This window comes from Hypanus sabinus, chromosome 6 (assembly GCF_030144855.1).
Source record: "Hypanus sabinus isolate sHypSab1 chromosome 6, sHypSab1.hap1, whole genome shotgun sequence".
NCBI lineage: Eukaryota > Metazoa > Chordata > Chondrichthyes > Myliobatiformes > Dasyatidae > Hypanus > Hypanus sabinus.
In genome coordinates, this window is record NC_082711.1 from 162,837,864 (window position 1) to 162,863,270 (window position 25,407).

At 39.0% G+C, this 25,407-nt stretch overlaps 1 protein-coding gene across 12 annotated transcripts in view; it reads left to right on the forward strand.

Moving 5' to 3' along the window:
- git1 (G protein-coupled receptor kinase interacting ArfGAP 1) overlaps positions 1 to 25,407 on the forward strand; it is a 248,970-nt gene that overhangs the window by 110,531 nt on the left and 113,032 nt on the right. For all 12 annotated transcript variants that reach the window (XM_059973326.1, XM_059973328.1, XM_059973332.1 and 9 more), the window contains exons 2-4: positions 14,343 to 14,476; positions 22,599 to 22,711; positions 23,150 to 23,255. In XM_059973326.1, coding sequence (XP_059829309.1) covers positions 14,343 to 14,476; positions 22,599 to 22,711; positions 23,150 to 23,255 — 353 coding nt within the window. The remainder of the gene's footprint in view (positions 1 to 14,342; positions 14,477 to 22,598; positions 22,712 to 23,149; positions 23,256 to 25,407) is intronic.

Genomic DNA, 25,407 nt, shown 5'->3' on the forward strand with positions numbered 1-25,407 from the left:
ACAGTAGAAAAACTGTTTTTCATGCTATTTATACAGATCATTTTGCCTCATCATGCAAGTACAAAGGAAAAACTCTAACAATGTAGAGTTTTGACTGCTTCGAGCTTCAATATAACCACATCTGATGGTGTTGAAGCAAGTTGTTTGCAATTAGTAATTAATGGGAATTAACTTGACAGACATTATATGAATTATGACAAGATTATACTAGAGATAAAGCTGAATGAGTTCCAACCATGTTTAACCAGATCTGCTGAGTGATTACTCTCCTTTCTTCCTTAGAACCCTGCCCATCACATGTAGCTTGGTGGATAGAAACTGTTAAAGTAGTGGATACAACAAAGTCCAGAACGCTTGTTCAGAACCAGCCAGACCTGTAGCCAGGTTGTGCCAGTTGAGACACATCACTGGCATCTACTTTAATGCCCTGTCCACAATAAATTATAATTTAGCATTACATCCCTTTCAGTAGCTTATTAAAAGTTGTCATCAGCACTGTCATTTAACAGTACCAATATTGTTTACCAATACTCAGTTAGGGTTTTGCTATGACTGTTCAACTCCAGACTTATTAGGGCACACCTGAAGAACCAGCCACGTGATGTACAATGACCATTTCCTTCCATGCAGCTCTAGCTAACAGCATATTTTCTCCCAAGTTTTTGAAAATAGTTAAGCTGAATCCAGAGAATGAAGCAGTACATGTATCTGAAGAGTCTTGGTGGTATTTGAAATCATTGAAAATCTTGAAGAAAATTCACCTTTGTCTAGATCCATAATTTGCACAACGGGAAATGATTGTTGGACATTTGTCTCTGAACATTGCTATAAGAGCATCTCCCAGCTGCTTCATTAATGACCTAATTGGAATTGAACAATTTTGTATTTTGTAACCTGGAGGATTTGGAGAGATGGGAATACCTACCCTTGCTGCAGACGAGACCCAGAGAAACATTCAAGCTTGGGCAAGTAAGTGGAAAGTAAGTGGAAATGGTCATGCTGCACTACTGCCAGCCAGCATCTGATGCTCTATGGTGCACACAACAGCAGGAAACAGAATCAGGTTTATTATTATTGTACAGCATATGAAATGAAATTTGTTTTCTGGCAGTAGTACACTGCAAAGGCATAAAATTGCTATGCATTACAAAATAGTGTGAAAGAAAAAGAATAATACTATAGTGGTCATAGACTTGAGGAGAACTGATGATGGAAGAAATTTCCTAAATTACTGAATGTGGGTCTTCCAGCTGGTGTGCCACCTCCTTTATGGTACTAATGAAAAGTGAGCATGTCCTGGATGGTGAAGGTTCTTAATGATGAATGCCACCTTCTTAAGACACCACCTCTTGAAGATGCCCTCAATAGTGGGACGGTTCTGGCCATGATAAAGCTACATGAGTCTACAAACCTCTGCAGCCTTTTGTGATGGAGCCTCCACACCAAACTGTGATGTTGCCAGTCAAAATGGTCTCCACAGTATGCCTACAGAAATTTGCAAGAATATTTGGTAACTATCATATCTCCTCAAACCCCTAATGAAGTAGCATCACTGTATTTTCCCCTTACTTACCCCTATTTCAGATATAGGCAGTAAATATTAGCTTTGATAATATCAGCATTATGTAAACTTAGGAAATATCATTAGCAACTTTGTTTTCCAAGATAACTTGAAATAATGGATGGATGAAAATTATAAATATTAGGAACACTTATTTCTGATGAAAGGACATCGAAGTATTTTTAAATCTCTTGATGTTTCTGAAATTGCTTTCTAGATAATGTCTTGGTTCGGCTTTGAAGCCAGATAGGCCTCAAATTTACATTTAATTTTTAAAAATGTATCTGAAAGAAACTTAGCACAATTTTTGGTCTTTAATGGAGCAATCGGGAAAGGACCATGAGTTTTTAATCAAAAAGTACTGATGATAGGCTTGTTATGCCTATTTTTGTGTGGGGAAGGATCAGGAAATATCCTAAATAAAGCCTTTAAAACTATCTATGTATCTAGATCTCTGACCCAGCATTACTTACTTTTTGTGATGTGGCAATCGCAATAATGTATGCAAGTCTTTGAAGTCCTTTGAAACTCTTAAGTATTTGAAAGAGAGAGCTAGAAATGATAGTTAAATGGAGAAAAGTTGAGAAGGTTTGTGAGGCATAAATTCCAGCCTGACTGGGCTGAATAGCAAGTTTCTGTGTGCTGTATTACATCTTGTATATAATTTCCAGATAAAATATCAGAATATCAAAGTTTCTTAAAATTAATTCCTCAAAGGGATTGTACGATACTTTGTTATAATCAATGATGCTCAAAGTTGGTGTATTTTCAAAGTTCAAGATAAGTTTATTATCAATGCATATGTCAGCATATACAACCCTAAGGACATTCACAGTAAAAACTAAAAAAATACAATAGAATCATTAAAAGACTGCACCCAGCAGGACAGACAAACAACTGAAGTGCAAAAGACAACAAGCTGTGTAAATACAAAAAAGAAAGAAAAATAAATAAACAAACAAAAAATATTGAGAGTACGGAATGGAGTCCTTGAAAGTAAGTCCATAGATTGTGGGAAGAACTCAGTGATGGGGCAAGTGAAGTTATCCCTTTTGGCTCAAAAGGCTGATGATTGAGGGGTAATAACTTTTCCTGAACCTGGTGGTGTGGTCCCTGAGGCTCTCTGACCAACTCCTTGATGGCAGCAATGAGAAGAAAGCTTGTCCTGGGTATTGGGGGTTCCTGATGGATGCTGCTTTCCTGCAATAGCATTTTGTGTAGATATGCTCAGTGGTAGGAAAGTCTTTACCTGCGATGGACAAAATTTACAAAATAGTTTTTAGTGTTTTTAGGAATATTTTATTTTGAGATAAAGCACGGAACAGGCCTTTGAGCACCACCACTTAGCAGCCCCCAATTTAACCCTAGTCTATTTGTGGGGCAATTTGCAATGACCAATTAACCAACTAACCGATTTGTCTTTGGACAGTGGGAGGAAAGCTGGGCGGCGGTGTTAGCTAAGAGGATGCAGGGTGACTTGGATAGGTTAGGTGAGTGGGCAAATTCATGGCAGATGCAATTTAATGTGGATAACTGTGAGGTTATCCACTTTGGTTGCAAGAACAGGAAAACAGATTATTATCTGAACGGTGGCCGATTAGGAAAAGGGGAGATGCAACAAGACCTGGGTGTCATTGTACACCAGTCATTGAAGGTGGGCATGCAGGTACAGCAGGCAGTGAAAAAGGCAAATAGTATGTTGGCATTCGTAGCAAAAGGATTTGAGAACAGGAGCAGGGAGGTTCTACTGCAGTTGTACAAGGCCTTGGTGAGACCGCACCTAGAATATTGTGTGCCGTTTTGGTCCCCTAATCTGAGGAAAGACATTCTTGCCATAGAGGGAGTACAGAGAAGGTTCACCAGATTGATTCCTGGGATGGCAGGACTTTCATATGAAGAAAGACTGGATCGGCTAGGCTTATACTCACTGGAATTTTAGAAGATTGAGGGGGGATCTTATTGAAACATATAAAACTCTAAAGGGATTGGACAGGCTAGATGCAGGAAGATTGTTTCCGATGTTGGGGAAGTCCAGAACGAGGGGTCACAGTTTAAGGATAAAGGGGAAGTCTTTTAGGACTGAGATGAGGAGGAACTTCTTCACACAGAGAGTGGTGAATCTGTGGAATTCTCTGCCACAGGAAACAGTTGAGGCCGGTTCATTGGCTATATTTAAGAGGAAGTTAGATATGGCCCTTGTGGCTAAAGGGATCAGGGGGTATGGAGAGAAAGCAGGTACAGGGTTCTGAGTTGGATGATCAACCATGATCATACTGAATGGCGGTGCAGGCTCGAAGGGCCGAATGGCCTACTCCTGCACCTATTTTCTATGTTTCTATGAAACCAGAGCACCCAGATAAAACCCAAACATTCCACTTGGAGGATGTACAAACTCCTTAAGGGTGATGCAGGAGTTTAACTCTAACTCTGTCTCAAACTGTTAGAGCATTGCATTAACCGCTATGCATATCCTAACTTTTTCATTATTGCTGTAAAATGTTGCAAAGTACCAAGGTGATCATATTGTTGGTAGAATAATGAAGGTGGATTTTGTGAAAAAGCACTCATAGGGACTCATATTAGTATAATTAAACTACATTATTGTTTAGAAAAAAAATGTGTTAATATCGCATAAAGTATTCAGCACTTTGTTTCACCAATGTGTTTGCTCCTTCCCCCACCAAAATAACCTAGTGTCCATGTCTCAAAGTTGTTGGATGGCTCAATGACGGTCTTCCAGTGGCACTTGCATCCATTGTGATAGTGTTTTGAGAGGTTGGTGATAAAACCTCTCACTTCCTGCCTGAGAAGTGACTTGAATCTGCTCTAGTTTGCATACTGGCACAACAAGTCCACAGCAGATGCCATTCCAGTGCTTCTTCATTCCAGTGTTGTTGCGGAAAAAGAATTAACACTCAGACATGGAGGGAAATCACTTCAGAACGCCTTTATTGTAGCTTGATATCATGGAGAGCTCATCCTCCTAAAAGCGGAGTTCCGAGACTCTGTCTGACAGTGGGTCACGCTCTTATTTATATCCCAAGCATACAAGAGAAAAACACATAAATCAGAAGGAGGAACTTCATTGGCAATTCTGCTGAGTAGCAGAGTAGCAGGTTATGTCCTTGAGCAGTTACACATTTACTTCAGTGTTAATTTCTCAAAAGAGTATATCAGACAGGCTAAAAGAGTATATCGGGTGTGATAATTCTTAGAACAAAGAAGTACAAACATAGTTATTTTAATCATCCTGACTGAAAGGCACATTGTCAGTAGCACAGAGTACATTAGTCACAGTAGACTTTAATTTTACATTTGAAGATCTTTAACCCTTCCTTGCTCAATACAGTGTCAGCTCTGGGTATTTTCTTCCACACCTTGAATATATGAACAAAGATGCATACATTAGAATGCCCTTTATTGACTACAGCTTAGCATTCAATGCTACCATCCCCTCAAAACTAATCAATAAGCGTCAAGACCTTGGCCTCAATACCTCTTTGTGCAATTGGATCCTTAACTTCCTCACTTGTAGATCCAAGTCGATTAGGATGGCAACAAGATCTCCTCCACAATCTCCATCAGTGTAGGTGCTTAGGCACCTGCTCTACTTGCTTTATGCTTACGACTGTGTGGCTAAGCACAGCTCCAATGCCATATTTAAGTTGCTGATGACACCACTGTCAGTGGTCAAATCAAAGGTGGCAACGAATCAGCATATAGGAGGGAGAATGAAAATCTGGCTGAGTGGAGCCACAACCTCTTAATGTCAGCAAAACCAAGGAGCTGATTATTGGACTTCAGGAGGAGGAAGCTGGAGATCCTTGTGCCAGTCCTCATCAGAGGATCAGTGGTGGAGAGGGTCGGCAACTTTAAATTCCTTGGTGCTATCATTTCAGAGGACCTGTCCTGGGCCCAGCATCTTAAGTTCATTTACAAAGAAAGCAAGGCAGTACCTCCACTTTCTAAGAAGTTTATGAAGATTTGGCATGTCATCTAAAATTTTGACAAACTTCTATAGATGTGTAGTATAGAATATATTGACTGCTTGCTTCACAGCTTGGTACGGAAACACCAATGCCCTTGAAAGGAAAATCCTACGAAAAGAAATGGATGTAATCCATTCCATCACAGGTAAAGCCCTCCCTAGTTGAACACATCTAGACAAAGCACTGTTGCAGAAAAGTAGCAATTGCCATCAGGGGCCCCCAACACCAAGGTTGTGCTCTCTTCTTGCTGCTGCCATCAAGAAGGCGGTGCAGGTGCTTCAGGACTCACCAGCCTGGTGAGTTTTTACCCCTCAACCATAAGGCTGTTGAACCAGAGGGGATAACTTCACTCAACTTCACTTGTTCCTTTAACTGAACTGTTCCCACAACCTATGGACTCACTTTTAAGGTCTTTTCATCTCATGTTCTCAATATTTATTGCTTATTCATTTGTTGTTATTATTATTTCTTTTGTATTTCCACAGTTTGTCTTTTGCACATTAGTTGTGTCTGTCCTGTTGCATGTAGTCTTTAATGATATTTTGGTTACTAGAGTTACTAAGTATGCTAGCAAGAAAACAAATCTCGGTTATATATGGTGACATATTTGTACTTTGATAATAAATTGAGCTTTAGATAAGTGGGTCTTTTTGAAATAAGACATTTTGATGCCTTCTTACTTTAAATTGGTGCATCTGCATTTAAATGTTCTAAAGTATTTGTGTAATATGGTTATTAGCAGTAAGCAATATAAAGGCTGCAAAATGGGAATTTGAAATAAGGGAACTAATTCAAATATGGTGGTAGCACTGATGTTCAGTAGGTTGAATTATTTCAGTAAAACCAAACACTGGAGGAGGGAAGACCATGGAAGAATCACTGCAAACCTTCCTCTGAAACATTTAATCTCTCTCAGTCAGAATGAAGGCTACCAATCAGATCAATACTCTTCAGTTTGGAACAATACAACTAATGTGTCAGCAATTTTCACATCTGGGTCCTGGGTTCAAATTTCATTCAGACAGATGGGATGAAAGTTTCCTTGACAGCTGCCAAAGGTTCGGTGTGTAATGTATTTCCATCTGGCTCTGAATCTGCATGCAAATTTTCTTGGTAAACAGTATTGAAAAGTGTGTGAAAGCAAATGCACAATGGGCCATTCTGGTCTTTAGTTGGACCTTAGGCACCTTGATGGGCTAGGTTTGCCACAACCTTCCCTGAACAGTTCATTCTGTTATCTATGCATACAGATGAAGTGTTATACCACATTATGTTGAAAAGCTTAAAAATAATGTAAATTGAGAAAAGAATAGCAATGTTAATTGATGAAAAATTATTTAGCCTAAAACCCATATGGAACCTCATACCTTTTAGGTACAAAATGCAAGACCAAAGTAAAATTTTAATTCTTTGTGCTGATATCTGTGAATTCTGACATCAATCTACATGTGTTGTAAGTGGTGCCATTAAACTGAATTGCTGCAAATGCACATGGCACCTCGGATCATGCAGTAGCACTCAAGTCACTGATGCATAAAATTGTGTATTGAACCCTGCAGTGAGATGCTTTTGCAGATGCTATCATTCGAATGAGACACCAACCTTGCAAGTTAAGCTGAGAGGAAAAGCTTCCAGAGCACTTTTCAAAATTAGAACATTGTGCTTTTTCCCTTGATTTAAACGCTTTCAGACCAGTCATTCATTTGCTCTTTGAGATCTTGCTCTGAAAATTCCAGTGTTATTCCACCAATTGCTTTGGGAAGGTTTGACACTTCTTAAAAAAAACGATGTAAAAATTTATATTCATATTAATGGGCAAGCATGGTTCTTGAATAGATAATTGCTTGCATTCACTTGCTCATTGATTTTTTTTTCTTTTTGCTTGTGATTTGTGCAGTAATAAGCATTTATTTCAAGCATACAAAGAGCTATATGGGTTTTTGTCCAAGAAAAAGATGAGTTGAGCTTACAAACTTTGGCCCTTTTTATGACTTTTCAAAGATTTGGGTTTGCATCCATAGGTCGAGGAAGAAGCATTGTACTGGAAGCTTCCAGAAGGTTTGAAAGTAAAGATAATTATTTACATGCTTGTTTTAAGCACATGGTACTCTTATGGAATGTTGGTGTCTGTTGCAAATGGGATAATGTAAGAACATGTATGATACAAGACAACGACTGCATATTTAAAATATAGTATGAAGTTTTTGTCACCTTAAATGAGGGATTTGCTTGAGGGTGTGTAGAGAAGATTCCCTGGGTTGATTTTTGGGATGAAAGGATTGTCTGTCAAGGAAAATTAGAATAGCATGAAACTTTATGCATTGGAATTTAAAAGACTGAGAAGTGCTTATTGAATCACCAGTTTTCGAGGGACTTAACAGGTAAATGTTTGTGCAGATGCTAGCCTTGCAATAGGGCAGAGAAAATTTCTGAATAAGTGTAAATCCACTTTAGGCTGATTGAAGCAAAATTGGGGTCATGAATCTTCTCTAATCAGTTGTGAAGACTAAGCCATGGGGAAATTGTTGATTATATATAACAGGCAGGAAAGTACAGCTGAAGCCAACATTATACCAGCCAAATTCAAGGCAGAGCTCGCTTGAGGGGCTATCTGTCATAATCTGCTTCTATTTTTGTTCACAATAAAATTGCAGCTGCTTATAAAGACAATAGAGTACTTTCACCAATGCTTTGAATAAAATGAGATTTCTGAGCTTGCTTGATCTAAGAATAATATTTGTTCTGGTGGCTTGGGATCAGTTTGAACAAAACTGAGTTTCAGATGGAATGATTTAGCTAATTTTCATGTTATCTTTGCTTTTTTTTTGTCTGTGAATATCTTGATCATTACAGTGTAATTTGGAATGATTGTTAATGGAATTACTGTGGTAGCTAGTATGGACAGAGAAAATGAGTGTTTCTCCTACTGCCATATTCATATTGTCATTTGCAGTGTAAAAGTTTCATATTCATTCTTGTGTTAGTCATGGTGGGTTCCTACTTGTTTATAGAAGTTAATGTTTACAACTTTCACTTTTCTCCCACCTGTTAATGGGCATTCATTTTTCAGAGTATTGATTCTGATTAGGGACACAATTTGATCACTTTGTATCTCAGAATTGATTTTTTTTAAAGAAATTTTTAGCCAAGATCCTTGCTATTTAAGAGGTACAGATGATCTGAATCCAGCAGAGTGGTATTTGGAGCTTTAAATAAAAAGGCAATTGAAATATCCCAAGTCTGATGTTAAAAGTAAATTTGAATTTGAGATTCCTACTATCCAAAATGGTGAATGAGTTATTTGTAACGGGAAAGGGCTATTATAATTTCTGGTCTGTTAATGTGAATTAAATTCATGCATTTTACTTAACTAGACATGCTAGTTCATCTGTGAAGTAGGATTCTGGGGCTATTTCTCATTTGAATTTGTATCTGTAGGTCCAGCTGTCACTTTCCCCAGACCCAAGGGTAATTTGGTAAAAGCGTAGTTTACATTGGTGTTCTCAGTATAAGTAGTTCAGATATGAGATGTGTATGGATTGAAGAATATGAGCCATTGAGTTGCTGTTTAGAAAAAAAATCGGGAGACTTACTTTTCAGAGCATGTCCAGCAATTGTATAAATAGAACACGTGTTCCAGCTTCTGATGTGACAGCTGAATTTCTTCAATGTGTGAAGCCCCCATGTGGCAAATAATTGAAATTGCAGTTCAATTTTAATTGAAATTGCATCTGAGGTCCATAGCTCCCAGTGCAACTGAAACCTGAAGATGTGAATGTGATACCTGCATGAGATTTTATATTTAAAACAAGAGCTTTATACATTTCTCTGGGGTCCACTTTTTGAAAGGGGATAATTTCACCACAGGCAAGAAATGGACGATCATTTATGGGAAGGTTTAAAAATCATAGATTGAAGTTATTGTAAAAATGTCCAATATCAATATGCAAGTATGATTTTGGAAATGTAGGTAGTGAGGTTTAATTTGTATAAATTTTGTTTAAATGCTTACTTTTTGTCTTCTGTATTAGTGTGTCAGTAGAAAAGAGCAGATTTTGGATTTCCAAACAGTCATTCTACCAAAGAAAAAATGTTATAGAGAAATATTTGTATTGTATTACAGGAAGTAACAAAGTAATAGACTACTTTTCAAATAAAAACTTGATTACTTTGTAGGTATATAGTCTAGTACACAATTAAACAAAGGTAACAAACAGGATCAAGGACAATGATTTGAATAAACTAAACTGATTAACAGAAACAGGTGTAGAAAGTATTAAACTAGGTGAAGGACAACCAACCTAAAAGGTGAGGACGCGGCAGTTTAACCTTTAAATAATCAATTCTTATATCATGGCAAGAGTGAGAATCTCAACAAGACACAAGGTGGTCATCCTGCATCAACATTATCTCTCCAAACCAGAAATTTCACAGCAGACAGGAATTTCAAGATGTGCTGTTCAAGCTCTTTTGAAGAAGCACAAAGAAACAGGCAAGGTTGAGGACTAGAAACGCATGTTGAGGGCCACAGAATGTGATTGCAACAGATATAAAGTCCCTTCTAAATCTGAAGAAGTCTAACACTGCTAACAGCTCTGAACTCACAGAAGCCATTGGATCCAAGTATCCCCCTCACAGCCCGGAGAGGTCTTGTCAGGAGTGGTTTTCATGGAGGAGTTGTTGCCAAGAAGCCATTCCTCTGAAAAGAAAGTAAAGCCAAAGCACTCACCTAAACACAAAAACATCCCCACTGGGGTGTTGAAGGATGGCAGCAAGTGCTCTGGTCTGATGAGTCAAAATTTGAAATTTTTGGCTCAAGTAGGAGGCAGTTTTTCCATAGAAGAGCTGGAGAATGCTACATGGATGTGTGTATGCAGTCAAGAATGAAGCATGGCAGAGGTTCCCTGTAAGTTTAGGGCTGCATTTCTGCAAATGGAGTTGGTGATCTGGTCAGAATCAATGGAATCCTTAATGCTGAAAAGTACAAGTAAATTTTCATCCTGGGCGTTAACATCTCAGGATCTATCATGGGCCCAACTTGATGAGCTCACAAAGGTGGCACACCAGTAGTTCTACTTCATTAGGAATTTAAGTATGTCACAAAAGACTCTTGGAAATTTCTACAGAAGTACAGCAAAAGCATTGTGACTGTTTGGATCGTAACCTTATATGCAGGCTGCAGTCTGGAAAGAGGATGCTGAGGGTTGCGACTCAGCCATCTCCATCATAGGCACAATCCTCCCCACTATCAGGGACTTCAAGAGGCAGTGCCTCAAAAGAGTCACATTCATTGTTGAGGGCCCTCACCATCTGGATATGTTCTCTTTACTGTTACTGGGGAGGAACTACAGGAGCCTGAAGACCACATTCAAGAACAACTGCTTTCCCCTCTGCCATCAGATAACTGAACAGTCCACCTCATTATTCCTCTCTTGCACTGTTTTTTTGTAGCTTATAGCAATTTTTGTCTTGCATCGTACTTTTGCAAAACCGCTAATTTCATGACACTTGTCAGTGATAATAAATGTTGATTCTGACTATTTGGCAAATTTGGTGAAGATTGGGTTTGTCATCAGTTATATTGTCTCAAATATGATTAATTTTTGACATGTCATGACCTGTTTTACATATCTGCTTTTTATACACTATTCCACCCTAATGTATACCATCTTCAGCAAAGGGGAAAGATTGATGGGGAAGAATCTTTACAAAACGTTCAAGATGGGATAATAATCTACATGAACATCTTGAAATTATCACCTCAGTTTTCACTTTTCCACTGAAGCTATTCCTGAACACCTGGTTAACTTGGCCTAAGAGAATTAAACCTATGGTGCAGACTGCATGGTTTTTAAAAATGAGCAGAATGTCATTTGATGGTTTCCTGAAGCTAATCACCCACACTGGTGAAGAGAGATGTTACAGGGATATTATTTTAACCACCACTTGAATTTCTTTCAACTCTACTCAGCACTTAGTGTGAACACCTAAAAGGTCTGGCAAGACAGTTAAAGGATCTTAGATGTATGGATTTGTCTTCTAAAGTCATAGAGCACTTCTGATTTGCACATGAGCCCTGAAGCAAGTCTCAGCTTTCCCTGATACCATCTGTTCTAGATGAGTTTCTGCTTTTTTTCATTGCTATGATAAATTTTAGGAATGTACATTTTGTTCTTGCTTTACTATATCTTAAAACTGATTTTTTTCTTACTCTGATTAGTGTTCTATGCAGCTATAAAAATGCACTGAAATTTTAATAAAACTGAGTTTTCCTTTGAGGTGAATCTTTCCTGACAAATCTGTTGGAACTCTTTGAAGAAATCACAGGCAGGATAGAGATAAAAGAATTGACTGATGTTTTGTTTGGATTTTCAGAAGGTAGTGCACGAGGCTGCTTAACAAGATAAGAGCCTATGATATTATAAGAAGGATACCGGCATGGATAGAAGATTGATTGGCAGGAGGCAGAGTGGCAATAAAAGGGGCCAATTTTGGTTGACTGTCAGTGACTAATTGTGTTTTGCAAGGGTCAGTATTGGAACTGCTTCTTTTCACATTATATGCTAACGATTTGGATGACAGAATTGATGGCTTTGTAGCCAAGTTTTCAGATGAAACAAAGATAGGTAGTGTTAGGGAAGCAGGGAGTATGATGGACATTTTGGGAGAGTGGGCAAAGAAGTGGCAGATGAGAAGTATATGAACATCCACTTTGGTAGAAGGAATAAAGGCATAGACAATTTTCTAAATGGGGAGAAAGTTAATAAATCAGAGGTACGAATGGATTTTGGAGTCCTTGTGCAGGTTTCCCAAAAGGCTAACTGACAGGTTGAGTCAGTGGTAAGGAAGATAAATGCAAGGTTAGTATTCGTTTCAAGAGGACTAGAATATAAGAACAAGGATGTGATGCTGAGACTTTATGAGCCATCGGTCAGTTGGAGTATTGTGAGTAGCTTTAGGCAAAGGAAATTTGTGCTGGCATTAGAGAGGGTTGAGTTGAGATACTCACTAGCATTATTCTGGGAATGAAAGGGCTAACATATAAGGAGTGTTTGATGGTTTTGGGCCTGTACTCGCTGGGTTTAGAAGAATGAGGGGAAACTTAACTGAAATCTATTTGCTATTGAAAGGCCTGAATAGTGGATGTGCAGAGGATGTTCCTATAGTGGGTGAGTCCAGGATTACAGGGCACAGCCTTGGAATAGGACATCCATTTATAATGGAGATGAAAAGGAGTTTCTTTAGCCAGTGCTGGTGAATTTGTGGAATTCATTGCTACGGATGGCTGTGGAGGCCAAGTTAAAGTACATTTAAAGCAGAGGTTGATAGGTTCTTGGTTTGTCAGGGAGTCAAAGGTTATGAAGAGAAAGCAGGAGAATAGGGATGAAAAGGATAATAAATCAGCCATGATTGAATGGTGGAGCAGACTTGATGGGTTGAGTGGCCTAATTCTGCTCCTATGTCTTATGACCTTATGGTCATTAGAGCCTATTAATTTAACCTATGTTTCTGCAGGTATTTAAGAGTAATCTAAGTACATAAATAAAGATCCAAGGTGGCAGCGTGACGCAGCTTGCAGCGGCCACTCCGGAACTGATCCTCTGTTATTTGTGAAGTGGGGTGCCGTGCGCAATCATAATGGATTGAAAACAGATGTGGAAGCACAGAGAAACATCGGGAAATTCCAGGAAGATCTTCTTTGTTGCTGCTGCTGCTGTGAGGTCCGGGTCTCTGCTGGGAAGAACAGGCCCCCAGTCCTCGGGGTCGCGTTGCCGATGGTCGTTGGCGGGAGCGTCTTAATACGCTCAGCAGAGGATGGTGCTCGGAGAAGCTGTGCCAGAGGGGATGGTCGTCTCGGAGGTTCGATGGACTCAGGTCGCTTTCAGTGTGTGCTGCATCTGCGAGGCTGAGTCGGGCGGCGCCTTGGAAGTCCATAGCGGGGGTACTCCCTTCTGCCACCGGTGTGGGATGGCGAGTCTGTCGGGACCCTGGGGACTTGTGGAAACTGTGGTGATTTCTTTTGAACTTAGTCTTTTAACATCTTGGACTATTTTTACTGTGCACATAGTCTGTTTTTTTTTATCAATTATGCTATTCTTTGCACTGTTGTAACCATATGTTGTAACTATGTGGTTTTGTGCAGGTCTTGTAGCTTTAGTTTTTGGTCTTGTTTTTGTCTGGTGGATTTGGAGCTCCTTTCCGGGGAACGCGCTAGACAGTAGCATGATATTAATATGCAGCAGCCTCTCCAGACACTGGATTGGGGATTGCCAAACGTTACATGGATTTTCTGGTGGTGTCTGTTTTGTCATATGCTTTTGTGATAGCATTCTGGGGGAACGTTGTCTCATTTTATAACTGCATTGCATTTGTGGTTTCTAAATGACAATAAACTGAACCTGAATCTGATGTTGTCCCCTGTGTAATAAACATTTCTGTTAAAAATATAACCATTAAAACATGTAGCAAACCTTTTGTATGAGTGCTAATGGTAGATTAGAAGATTTGGTTGAGAATATTGTACTATGGAATACAGAATAGATTTTATATTGTTCTTAAAGCTTAATGTTACTGTTTTGGCTTTGTCTCAACCTACTGTTGAAGGCAAGCTGTTGGAACTAGTAGATAGATATGTAATTAAGATCTTCAGAACTGCTATTCAACATGTCAGCTATAGCTGCACCTGTAAATGACTTTTACCAGTAAGGCAAGGATTTAATTTTTATCACGTTACAAAGTGATGTTCCCTATTTTGTGTAAAATGCACTAATTTCATATTGTAATCTCTACAGATCCTGGTTGGGCATCGATAAATCGTGGAGTGCTGGTTTGTGACGAATGTTGCAGTGTTCATCGAAGTCTTGGTCGACACATTTCAATGGTGAAGCATCTCCGACATAGCTCATGGTCTCCAACACTGTTACATGTAAGTTATAGTTAAACTCATATTATTAAAACTGTTCTCACTTCTAGGATTTAAGGGAAGTGTTAACATGTGCTCCCTTTGAAACTGTATAATGCAGCCGGGAAAACAAAGTTGGTTTGGAAACACTTTGTTCACATATTTGAAATTGTATTGCTGAGGAAAATTTGGAATGTGTCAAATCTCATGGCCAAGTGCAAGTGACCAACCCCACCCCCACCCCCCCTCGCTCTTCATTGTATTGGTCCTGGAAAATAGCCTGGTGTGATTTCCATAAAATCACACTGTTATTTGCAATGTATCAAGAAATTCAAGTTGAAAAATTTAGATTTTTTCCCCACAAATGCTGAGAGGGTGAACTTTGTCTCAAATATTTAGGTAATGATTTTAGAATTCTTTAAGTGCAGATCCAACACCTGAATGGCTGTAACTGGGCATCATCCTCACTGAATGGGCATTCGCTTTCAAAGTGCATGCATGAGGAATAGTAGTATGGGCAATCTTAGAGCAGGAAATTTGGGGAAATAGCCATTCTCGACTTCAAACTGTTAGTGAATATTGAAAGCAAAGCAGTTCATGATGACGCTTAACTGGTTGAAGGACGTATTATGCAAATAATATTTCAAATTGGAGGTAGTTCCAGCAATGATGTACTTATGTTTCCTCTTAGTGGAAGTGAGGAGACTTGGCTTGGTGCTGAATATTTTAATCTTGAATTGCCTGTATGTAATGAGGTTTTGTTTAATTGTAGGGAAGTATGTGTAGCAGTTTATTCTACACCAGTTTGGTAAAAAAAAAAGCTTTAAGAATCTATTTAAATGATAAAGCAAAATCACGATTAGTAGTTTGTAACAAGCACTGTGCGCCCACACTGGTTTCTTCCAGGTACTCAGGCCTCCTCCTGCATTGCAAAGGTATGCAGTTGGTAGGTTAACTGGCTACTTTAAAATTGCCCTACATGTAGGTGAGTGGTAGTGCTATAGATAGGAACATGGGAAGATCGGAATTTGTTTAAAATTGCCGTATATAGGTGCTCCACAGTTGGCCGAATGGTCTGTTTCTGGTGTAGAACCCAATGAATCTAAGTTAACATTGAGAAAATTATAATATTTTTCTAAGCGTATCTGCATAGTATAAACCCAGTTTATTCACACCTGGTGAATGTGCAGTAATCCTGTCTAAATTCTCCAAACATGAAAACAGATTTTTACCGTAACAATTAGATTTGAAACTCCAGTTAATAATTGTGCTATTAAAATTTCACACTGAATGGTTAATGTTAATTAGTTAGATGTAATGATTGTCAGTTGTGAACAGTATAGATTATCCAAAAACATTTGGTTTCTCCAATGTAGAGGGCACCTAATGTGAGCAATGAACTGTCTTCTAACTCCTAAACCAAGAAACATGAGTTCTTAGATTATTGGAAAAGATTAATTTAAAAAGGTAGGTGGAGTGGATTAGTAAGTAGGTATTAGTGGATGTGCAAAAGAGAAAGAGATGCTTGGAAGCTGAGAAAAAGATGACACCCTTTTGTTAGGCCTATTATAGACACCTTGTGTCTGTATTACAGTATTGACCTATTAACTGAGATCACCCGTATTTAACCAGTCTGGTAGCGTTTGGCCTCTCCCTACTTCTCTGGGTTCTGCTCTAACATTGTATGGTGTTCAACTTGTATGGATTTTTAATGGACAAAGGATTTTGATGATGTAACACTTAGGGTGTAGCTTTATATTTAAAGAAACTGCAGTAATATTAAAATACCTTGTTAATTTTGGTTCCGTGAGTTGATCTGTCATTAAATCTGAGATAATCTGGCTGGTGAGATTGTGGTCTTTTCTCCATCAAACAGTTAGCTGTGAATTAAAATGTACTGTGTAAATTTGCTTAAAGCAATCTTGAATCTAGATTAGTGATTAGAATTTATAATTAACAAGCATAGAGCCAATTGATAACATTAAAATAATTAGTTTAATTGAATTAAGATGAGCATGATCGAATAAATGTTATAAATTAGCTGTACTGTGTAGCTGAGTGGGAAATGTTTTTGATATTCAAAGAATAAAATACTAATGCAAGAAATGCCACCAAGGTAGACGAGCCATGATTTTATTGAATGGTAAGACAAGGAACTGGATAGCCTTTTTCCCTATTCATGCTCCGAATATCCTACATTTAAGACCTTAATTAGATCTCCAAAAGAGAAGTCACTTTATTGAAGTTTAGTATCTTCCTGCAAAAGTAAAATTAACCGTGGTAATGTAAATGGTGTTCTACATTCAAATCTGATCAGCCATTGAAAATTTAATGCTCACTTGTACTTTTTACACTTGACTTTAATAATTAAAATAGGGGTTTAAATAAGATTAAAAACATTCCTTTGTTGATTGAAGGGTTCAACATCGATTCAATAGAGAAGATACAAATTTGCAGGTATAATTCCTATTTCTTTAGTTTGTAGTACATTGATAGTTAAGAGGCCCCAATATGTGTTGTTGAATGGAATTAAATAAAAATGTCAGTAAATATACATTTTTATAGGTCAGAGTTGAATATATTAGACTACAGTAAAATTTTGTCTGCTTTATGTACTGAACTATATAAAATATTTAGTGCCGTCTTAATGCATGATATGAGGAATTTGCACTTTAATCTTAAGCAAAATTTAAATAATAAATCAGTTTTTATAAGGATGTCCTTTAGCTCATAATGATTTACTTCATTGGTGTTGCTGTGTTTTCAAAGTTTCAAAAAAGAAAAAGAAGTGATTGAAAATCAGAAAGCAGAAAAATGTTGGAAATCAGAAATTAAAGGTGCTAGAAATACAGTACTCAGCAAGTTGGAGAGTAATGTGTGGATTGAGAAACAGTTAATGTTTCAGTTAAATTATTTGGTTCAAATGAAGGAAGAAACAATTGTTCGAACACACAAAATATTGAAGGGACACAGCAACTAAAAGCAGCGTCCATAGAAAGGGAGAACAGTTGATATTTTGGGCTGAAACCATTGATCAAGATCCTGAGTTTCTCCAGCATTTTGTGTGCATTGCTCAAAGATTTCCAACATCTGCAGAACCCCTTGTGTTAACTATTGTTTTAAGTTGCAGAGCGAGTGGATTGGAGAAAATGGAGAAATTGGAGAAATATGGAGGCCATAGGAAGGAGAACAAGGTTATCCAGGTTGACAATGCTTGAAACATGTAAGATGAATAGGGGAAGTTTTAGAGATAAATGAAGGAATATGCTGGAAATATTAAACAGAAGACAGCTATAACGAGACTAGCTGGAGACCTCATGTTTGTAACCTTATTAAAAGGAGGATTTATTTACAACAGAAAGAATTATTCCTGAAATGGTAGTTATGTTCTATAAGGAAAAATTGTGTAAGCTAGACTTCTTTCCAACAGCAGTACCCACCTTCACTCTCCCAGACTTGATCTTTTTCTTTTTGTCTACCTCTTTTTATCATATCTCTTAGCTCCACCCTTCCCCTCTCCTACCTTGCCTGTCATATTTCACTACCCCTTTCTCTTTCCCCCACCCCCCCCTGATCTACCAATTAGCTCTGACCTCTCTCACTACTCCACCTCTCCTCTTTATAATAGCTATCTTCCCTCTCCACTGTCAATCGTGATGCAGGATTTCAACCTGAAACCTCAAAGTTCTTCCCCACGACAGAAGCTGCTTGACCTGCTGAGTTCATCCAGCAGATTGTTGCTTGAGAAATCTTTGGAGCACTCCTCTATCCACTGGTCATTTCTTGCTGTGACAGCACTGGGAACTAAGTGTCAGCTTTGGGAGTTGGAACCAGTCCATTTGAAACCCCGTGGCAGAGAATAGGGATACAAGCTCAACCCTCTACCCCACCTTCTTCTCCTCTTTCCACCATACTATAATTATCTTTGCATTTTTATTGGATTTGATTATAATCATAGTATCTCTCTGATTTTTTGAGACATGTTTTCCATTACACGAATTTTAAATCTGTGACAAGTTTTTTTTCAGGAATTTGTCAGCTTATAAGGCTTTGTTGTGATTTTGCTTAATGGTATTGCTCCATAGCATAAAGAAGATTGGGAACCTATGATCTAGTGGGTGCTGACTGCCCACCTGTCTTCTCTTCTAGACACGGGCTGATGCAGAAGTCTTTGTTGTCTCCCACTTAGACAATGATTATTGAACAGGTGCTGTTGCCCAGATCGGAAATGCCGCCATGATGTCTTATTCTTGGCTGTCTGCTGTAACGGTGTATAACTGCTGTATTTATGACAGGATTGTGCGCCAGGCAATTTGACAGTAGGAGGATATTAATGGATTTACTTTATCGTATACCTTTCTAATCATGCCTTGCCTGAATGGAATTAACTTCACTAGTATTGTAAACATTTTTTCCAGTTACTACTTGGAAATTATTTGAAATTTTTACTCATTAATGCATTGCTACTGATGTGTGAGCTTACAGAGCCTGTAATCAAAATGTATTAATCTAGGCTATGCATACATTAGCTTTATATGCAGAACAAAATGTACATTTGAATTCGGGTGCATACTCCCACCACCAGCTCCTGGTCTTCACATGTGGCTCAGCTACTAAGCCCAACGGAACTGTTTCTACTGACAGGAGAAGGGGCAAAGGCAGGTTACTAGCACTTTAAAACCAGTCATTTCAGGCAGATGGGGCTCGTCAGCCATGGTTGGCAGCTCATCTAGGAGAAGGAAAACTCTGATCTCAAACTTCCGCTGCTTTGCTCATGGAGTAGTCTTCAGGAATAAACTCAGAGGAAAAATCTGGAGCTGGAGTCCTAAGGCATTCCTACATTGAGTTCTATGCTGACTGGCAACTCCTGCGATGCTTCTGGTACCAAACTGTATCGGTCTCTGCATTTCCATTGGGTTCATCTGATGTGTGGAGAGGGGGAGCCCACTACATGAGCAACAGCTTGCTCTCTGTATTGTACTGTCCAGACTTGCATATCTAGATGGTTAGGATGCAATATCCATGGTCAATTCTGACCAACGGAGGCCTCAAGCCAGATGGGCTCCAGTTGTGTGTGCAAGTACTCTGCTTTTCTTAAGAATTTGTGATCACAATTGAAACAGAATTATAAAAAATCTGGTATTAATTTTGAAGTTTTCCATAATTTGCAGACCCTCTGCAATTGGATCCTCAACTTGCTAACTGGAAGGCCATAATATGTGTGGATTGGTGATAACATCTCCACTTCACTGATGATCAGCTCTGGTGCACCTCAGGGGTGTGTGCTTAGCCCACTGCTCTACTCTCTGTATACATATACATAGGCATAGCTTAAATACCATCTGTAAATTTGCTGATGATACCACCATTGTGTACAGGAGTGTAATATAAAAGGAGTGGAGTGGTACCACAGCAACAACCTGACACTCAACATCACTAAGACGAAAGAGCTGATTGCAGACTTCAGGAAGGGTAAGACAAAAAAACACACACCAATCCTCATAGAGGGATCAGAAGTGGAGAGAGTGAGCAGTTTCAAGTTCCTAGTTGTCAAGACCTCTGTAAGGATCTAACCTGGTCCCAACATATCAATGTAGTTATAAAGAAGGCAAGACAGTGGCTGTACTTTATTCGGAGTTTGAAGCGATTTGGTATGTCAACAAATATGCTCAAAAACTTCTATAGATGTACCGTGGAGAGCATTCTGACAATCTGCATCACTGTCTGGTATGGAAGGGCTACTGCACAGGATTGAAAGAAGCTGCAGAGGGTTGTAAATTTAGTCAGCTCCATCCTGGGTACTAGCCTACAAAGTACCCAGGACATCTTCAGGGAGCGGTGTCTCAGAAAGGCAGCGTCCATTATTAAGAACCTCCAGCACACAGGGTGTGCCCTTTTCTCGCTGTTACCACCAGGTAGGAGATACAGAAGCCTGAAGTTGCACAATCAGGAACAGCTTCTTCCCCTCTGCCATCTGATTCCTAAAGGGACATTGAATCCTTGTGTGCTACCTCATTTTAAAAAATATATATAGTATTTCTGTCTTTGCACGATTTTTAATCTATTCAATATACATATACTGTATAAATTATATTAAATAAGATTTACTTATTTTATTTGATTTCTTCTGTATTATATATTGCATTGAACTGCTGCTGCTAAGTTAACAAATTTCACATCACATGCCAGTTATAATAAACCTGATTCTGATTTATTGATGATTTTATGTCTCTTTGGATTAATTATTACTCTATTTGTTAGGGTTTATTTGAATGTTTCTGTAAAGCTCTAAGCTGTAAAAACCTTTATAAAAGAAAAGCTGAAGGCAGGATTTTGCAGAATTTCAGAACCTTTGTGAATACATCTGGTACGTTGAAGGCCCCAGCACCATCCGACCACACTGCTGAGTCTAGGATGCATTTGGTCAGATGGATTGAGCCACAGCTTCCTTCTTTTCACCTTTGTTTCCCCTTCTCCTCCCCCCCCCCCCCACCCCACAACAACCAGTCCAGGTAACAGTATAACTTACGCAATTTCAGACCAGCTGAAGTGAATCTGCATTTCATAAAACTATACCTAAAAATAAAGCCTGTTGTGGTTACATAATGATATTGTAGCCTTTATCCCCATGAATATATTTCTGATGTCCTATGGATGTTGGATTGGTATCCAGGTATTGAGTGTACAAGAGAAATCAAACCTGTCTTAGAAGTAGCCACTTGTTACAAAGCTCTAGATAACTGGCCTTGCATCAGTCAGTGAAAGTGAACTTAGAAATGTGCTTTTCTGGTTTTTTTAAAAATACTAGTGATCAGTTGGCAATAAAAAGATTGGCACATTTTTAACTGATTTCTAGTAACGTGCTTCATCAAGCTTGCTGCTCAATGATAAGTTGGTCACATGGACCACGTGTTGAAAAACTGATCATCTGAAAGAAAAAAATTCTTGAAGTACTCAGCAGGTCAGGCTGTATCTGTAGAAAGGAAGCAGTTAACTTTGAGTTTGATGTCTCTTCGTGCTGGGAAAGTGAAAGACAAGTTAGATTTACATTAGAGGAGGTGGGAGAGAGATGGATTGGGTGAAGCGAGTGTTTCTGATAAGAGTGAGGCTGAAATTGCCCAGGTGATCATGTTTGTATTTCTGGTTAAAAGACTAACAGGGATTGTTTGAAGAACCATGAGCAAAGGAACATAATAAAGTTTTAAAATGCAAGCCAGAGATGAACTGGAAACCAGAAGTAAAATACTGAAATAACCCAATAGACTAAGCAGTGCCTTTGAGTGAGAAAGGTTCAATCTAGTATTACAGATGGCTAACCTTGCAACTGAAATGGCTACCCTTTACAGCAAAAAGATCTATTACGGTGTTTTTCAGATTTTTTTAATGCAACACTGACTCATTTTGGACACATGCTGATAAAAAGCTGACGTGCTGTTCAAGCCTTATGGAATGCACGACCAGGTGGAAATCCTTTGAACTTTGGATCTTTAGTTAGTGGGAAGCACTGAAGTGAAAGCAGATTTTGTAGCCCCTGCAGTTATATGGGAAAGTTATGGTAAGGAAAAAGACTGGTAGAGAAAGAGGAGTTGGGGCAGGAAACTGCAGAAGGAACTATTATGTTGAGAGGCGGAATAATGTGAGTCGTGGTGAAAGTGGAGGGAAATGTGAATGAAGAATTGTTGTGAAGGCTGATGAATGCAAATTGATGGCCAGGGTAACCTTTGAAGGGTCTGTTTCTGTGCTACAGTGCTCTATAACAACTATCCATGCTATGACTTAGGTGAGAGAAGAGTGGAATAAATATTCGGGAAATGGAGTCCCAATCAAGGGTTCTTGCAATTGTGGTATAGGAGAAGCCATTGTTATGAAAGCAGAAGGCAGCTCAGACACTTTTGTGTAAATCAGAGTGGAGGTGGAGAAATTGAGAAGTGGAAGCTTACAAAGAGCAGAGTTGGAGGCAGTATAGTTGAGATGGTTGCGATATCTTGAGTATATGCAGTCGATATTGGTCATTGACTAATTCTGTGATTGTGGATGGGAAAATCCAGAAAGGGAAGGTAAAAATTGGTAATGCCAATGTGAAAGTAGGATTTTGTATTGTTTAGAAGTTGTTTCAAATGAGTGTCCTCGTCTTATTTCCTCTTAGATGGTACAGACCCTAGCAAGCAATGGAGCCAATTCAATCTGGGAACACTCTCTACTTGATCCAGCCCAAGTACAAAGTGGAAGGCGCAAACCAAACCCTCAGGATAAAGTGCAGTAAGTACTGTTCGCCTTAAGTACAGCAATGCAGTATTGAAACTGAATGTATTCAGACCATCTGGGCAATGGCATATCATGATAATACCAGACTGGCATTACAGAAATTGTAATGAAAGCATTCTTGGGAAATGAAGGATGCTGCTTGGTCAACATTCAGGTACCTTTGAGAGTTAAGATCTCGTTATTGCATCTCATTCTTTGGAGATTCTTACTGTTTGGGAATAACAATATTTAAAAAGTAATTACTGACAAAAATAGGTTCTCCTTTAAATAGATCTTTAAAGTATAAAATCCTTGTTAAATTCGTGCCAAATGTTTATTGTCGTGAAAGGAGCTGACATTGCAACTGATTATGTGGAATTGCTAATAGGGCTTGCAGTGACTGCAGTTATTAAAGTACTAAAATGTGCCTTTGGTTTCTTTAAAAATCTCCAGTCCTACCAAGGCGGAATTCATAAGAGCCAAATATCAGATGTTGGCATTTGTGCACAAACTGCCGTGTCGAGATGATGATGGTGTTACCACAAAGGATCTTAGTAAGGTGAGATGATGAAAACAAAGATATTGAGGTTCTAATCAGCAGTTTCGGCTAAGTTTCAATATTTAGAGACTAACATTAGATATCATTACATCAAAAATGAATCTTAAGAATTCCCTAAAGTTGTTTTTTCAGATGTCTGTGGTTGCAGACTTTAGTGAATGAATATGTATGAAAATCGTTCTGTAAATTTGCATGTTCAGTCATCAGTGAAGATGCCACCATTTAAGGGGTGATTGTTTGCATGTAGCTCCGATGGGAATCACCAAATTTTCGCATTTAGGACCACTACCTGAAATCCAGTCACAAGCATGGGTACCTCAGTAAGCAGCATTGCTTTAAAATGTTTTTAGAAAATCTTATCGATACCCAATATCAACCAACCCACTTGAGTTGGGAGTGCGGTTCCCCTTTAAGAAGATGGAAGTGGGGGCAGTGCGTCCTTCTGCAAGTACAATTGAAACACAGAGGCTTCAGAACCCTACTTCTGACCACCCTGCTGGCAAATGTATAGTCTCTGGAAAATAAAGTTAAAAATCTCAGAGCAAGATTGCTGTAGCAGAGGGACATCAGGGACTGCTGTGTACTTTACTTCATGGAAACATGGCTGTTCCCCACCATTCTGAATGCAGCACCAATGGCTTCTCAATTCTCTGCAAAGAGAGGGCAGCTGAGTCTTTTAAACGCTGAGGAGATGGTGTATGCTTTGTTTAATTCATCATGATGCAGAACTATGGCAGTTTTGTTTCAGTCCTGCTCAGCTGACTTGGAACGTCTAGTGGGCAAATATTGACCCTTCGGGTTTGCCAAAACTGCTTTCTGCCATCCTGGTAGCAGTGTACGTTCCAGCTCTGGCTAACGTCAGGCAGGCACTGAGCAATGTAATCAGCAGGCATGAAACTGAACCCAGATGCCTTCCTTATCACTGCAGGAGATTTCAATCAGGCCAGTCTGAACAACTGCAGCCAACATCAAACTGTGGAACCAGAGGAGCCAACACACTTGACGACTGTTATACAAACATCCAGAACACTTACCATGTTACCCCATGCTCACACTATCATCTGGCTATACTTCTACTATAGGCAGAGACTAAAGACCGCAGCATCAGTGTTGAGGACCAAGAAAGTATGGTCAAGGGAGGAGGAGGAGCCGGCTGGACTGCTTTGTGTTGGTAGACTGGACAATATTTAAGGATTCATCTTTAAGACTGAATGAATACATCACTGTTGTCACTGACTTCAAGACCTGTGTGGATAAATCTGTGTCTTCAAGAAAGTACCGGTCATGCTCAAAAGAAAAGCTGTAGATGAACCAGGAGATTTGTAGTCAGTTGAAGGCTAAATCTGCAGCACTCAAGACCAGTTATCCAGAGCTATACAAGAAGTCCAGGTTTGACTGGCTTTGGAGGTGGTGCAGAGGAGGTTGATTCCAGAGATTAGGGGGTTAGACTATGATGAGAGATTGAGACACCTGGAACTATACTCACTCAAATTCAGAAGAATGAGAGGAGATCATATAGAAACATACAATTTTTTTTTTTAAATTGTTTCCACATGTAGGTGAGACTAGAACCAGGGAGCATTGCTTCAAGATTTGGGGGAAGTAAACGTAGGATGGAGATGAGGAGGAGCTGTTTTTCCCCAATTGTGGTGAATCTGTGGAATTCACTGCCTGGTGAAGTAGTTGAGGCTACCTCAGTGAATATATTTATGACAAGGTTGGATAGATTTTTGCATTGTAGGGGAATTAAAGGGTTATGGGGAAAAGGCACGTAGATGGAGATGAGTCCATGGTCAGATTAACTGTGACCTTACTAGCTCTATTAGCCTATAATGCTCCTATTTCTTGTGTTCTTATGATATACAGCAAGCTATTTTAAGGCAAGAGAACAATTCAGATTGAGGTTAAAGACGAAATTGGATGCATGTTAGCTTTGGGTGGGTTTGAAAGCCACTACTTCCTACAAGGTGAAACCTAACATCATTAATGGCTGTGATGCTTCACTCCAGATGAGCTCAGCACCCTTTTATGCACACTTTGAAAGGGAGAATAAAACTACAACAGTATGAATCCCTTCAGCATCTGGTGATCCTGTGATCTCGGTCTCGGAGCCCGACACCAGAACAAGTTTCAAGTGGGTGAACTCCCGCTA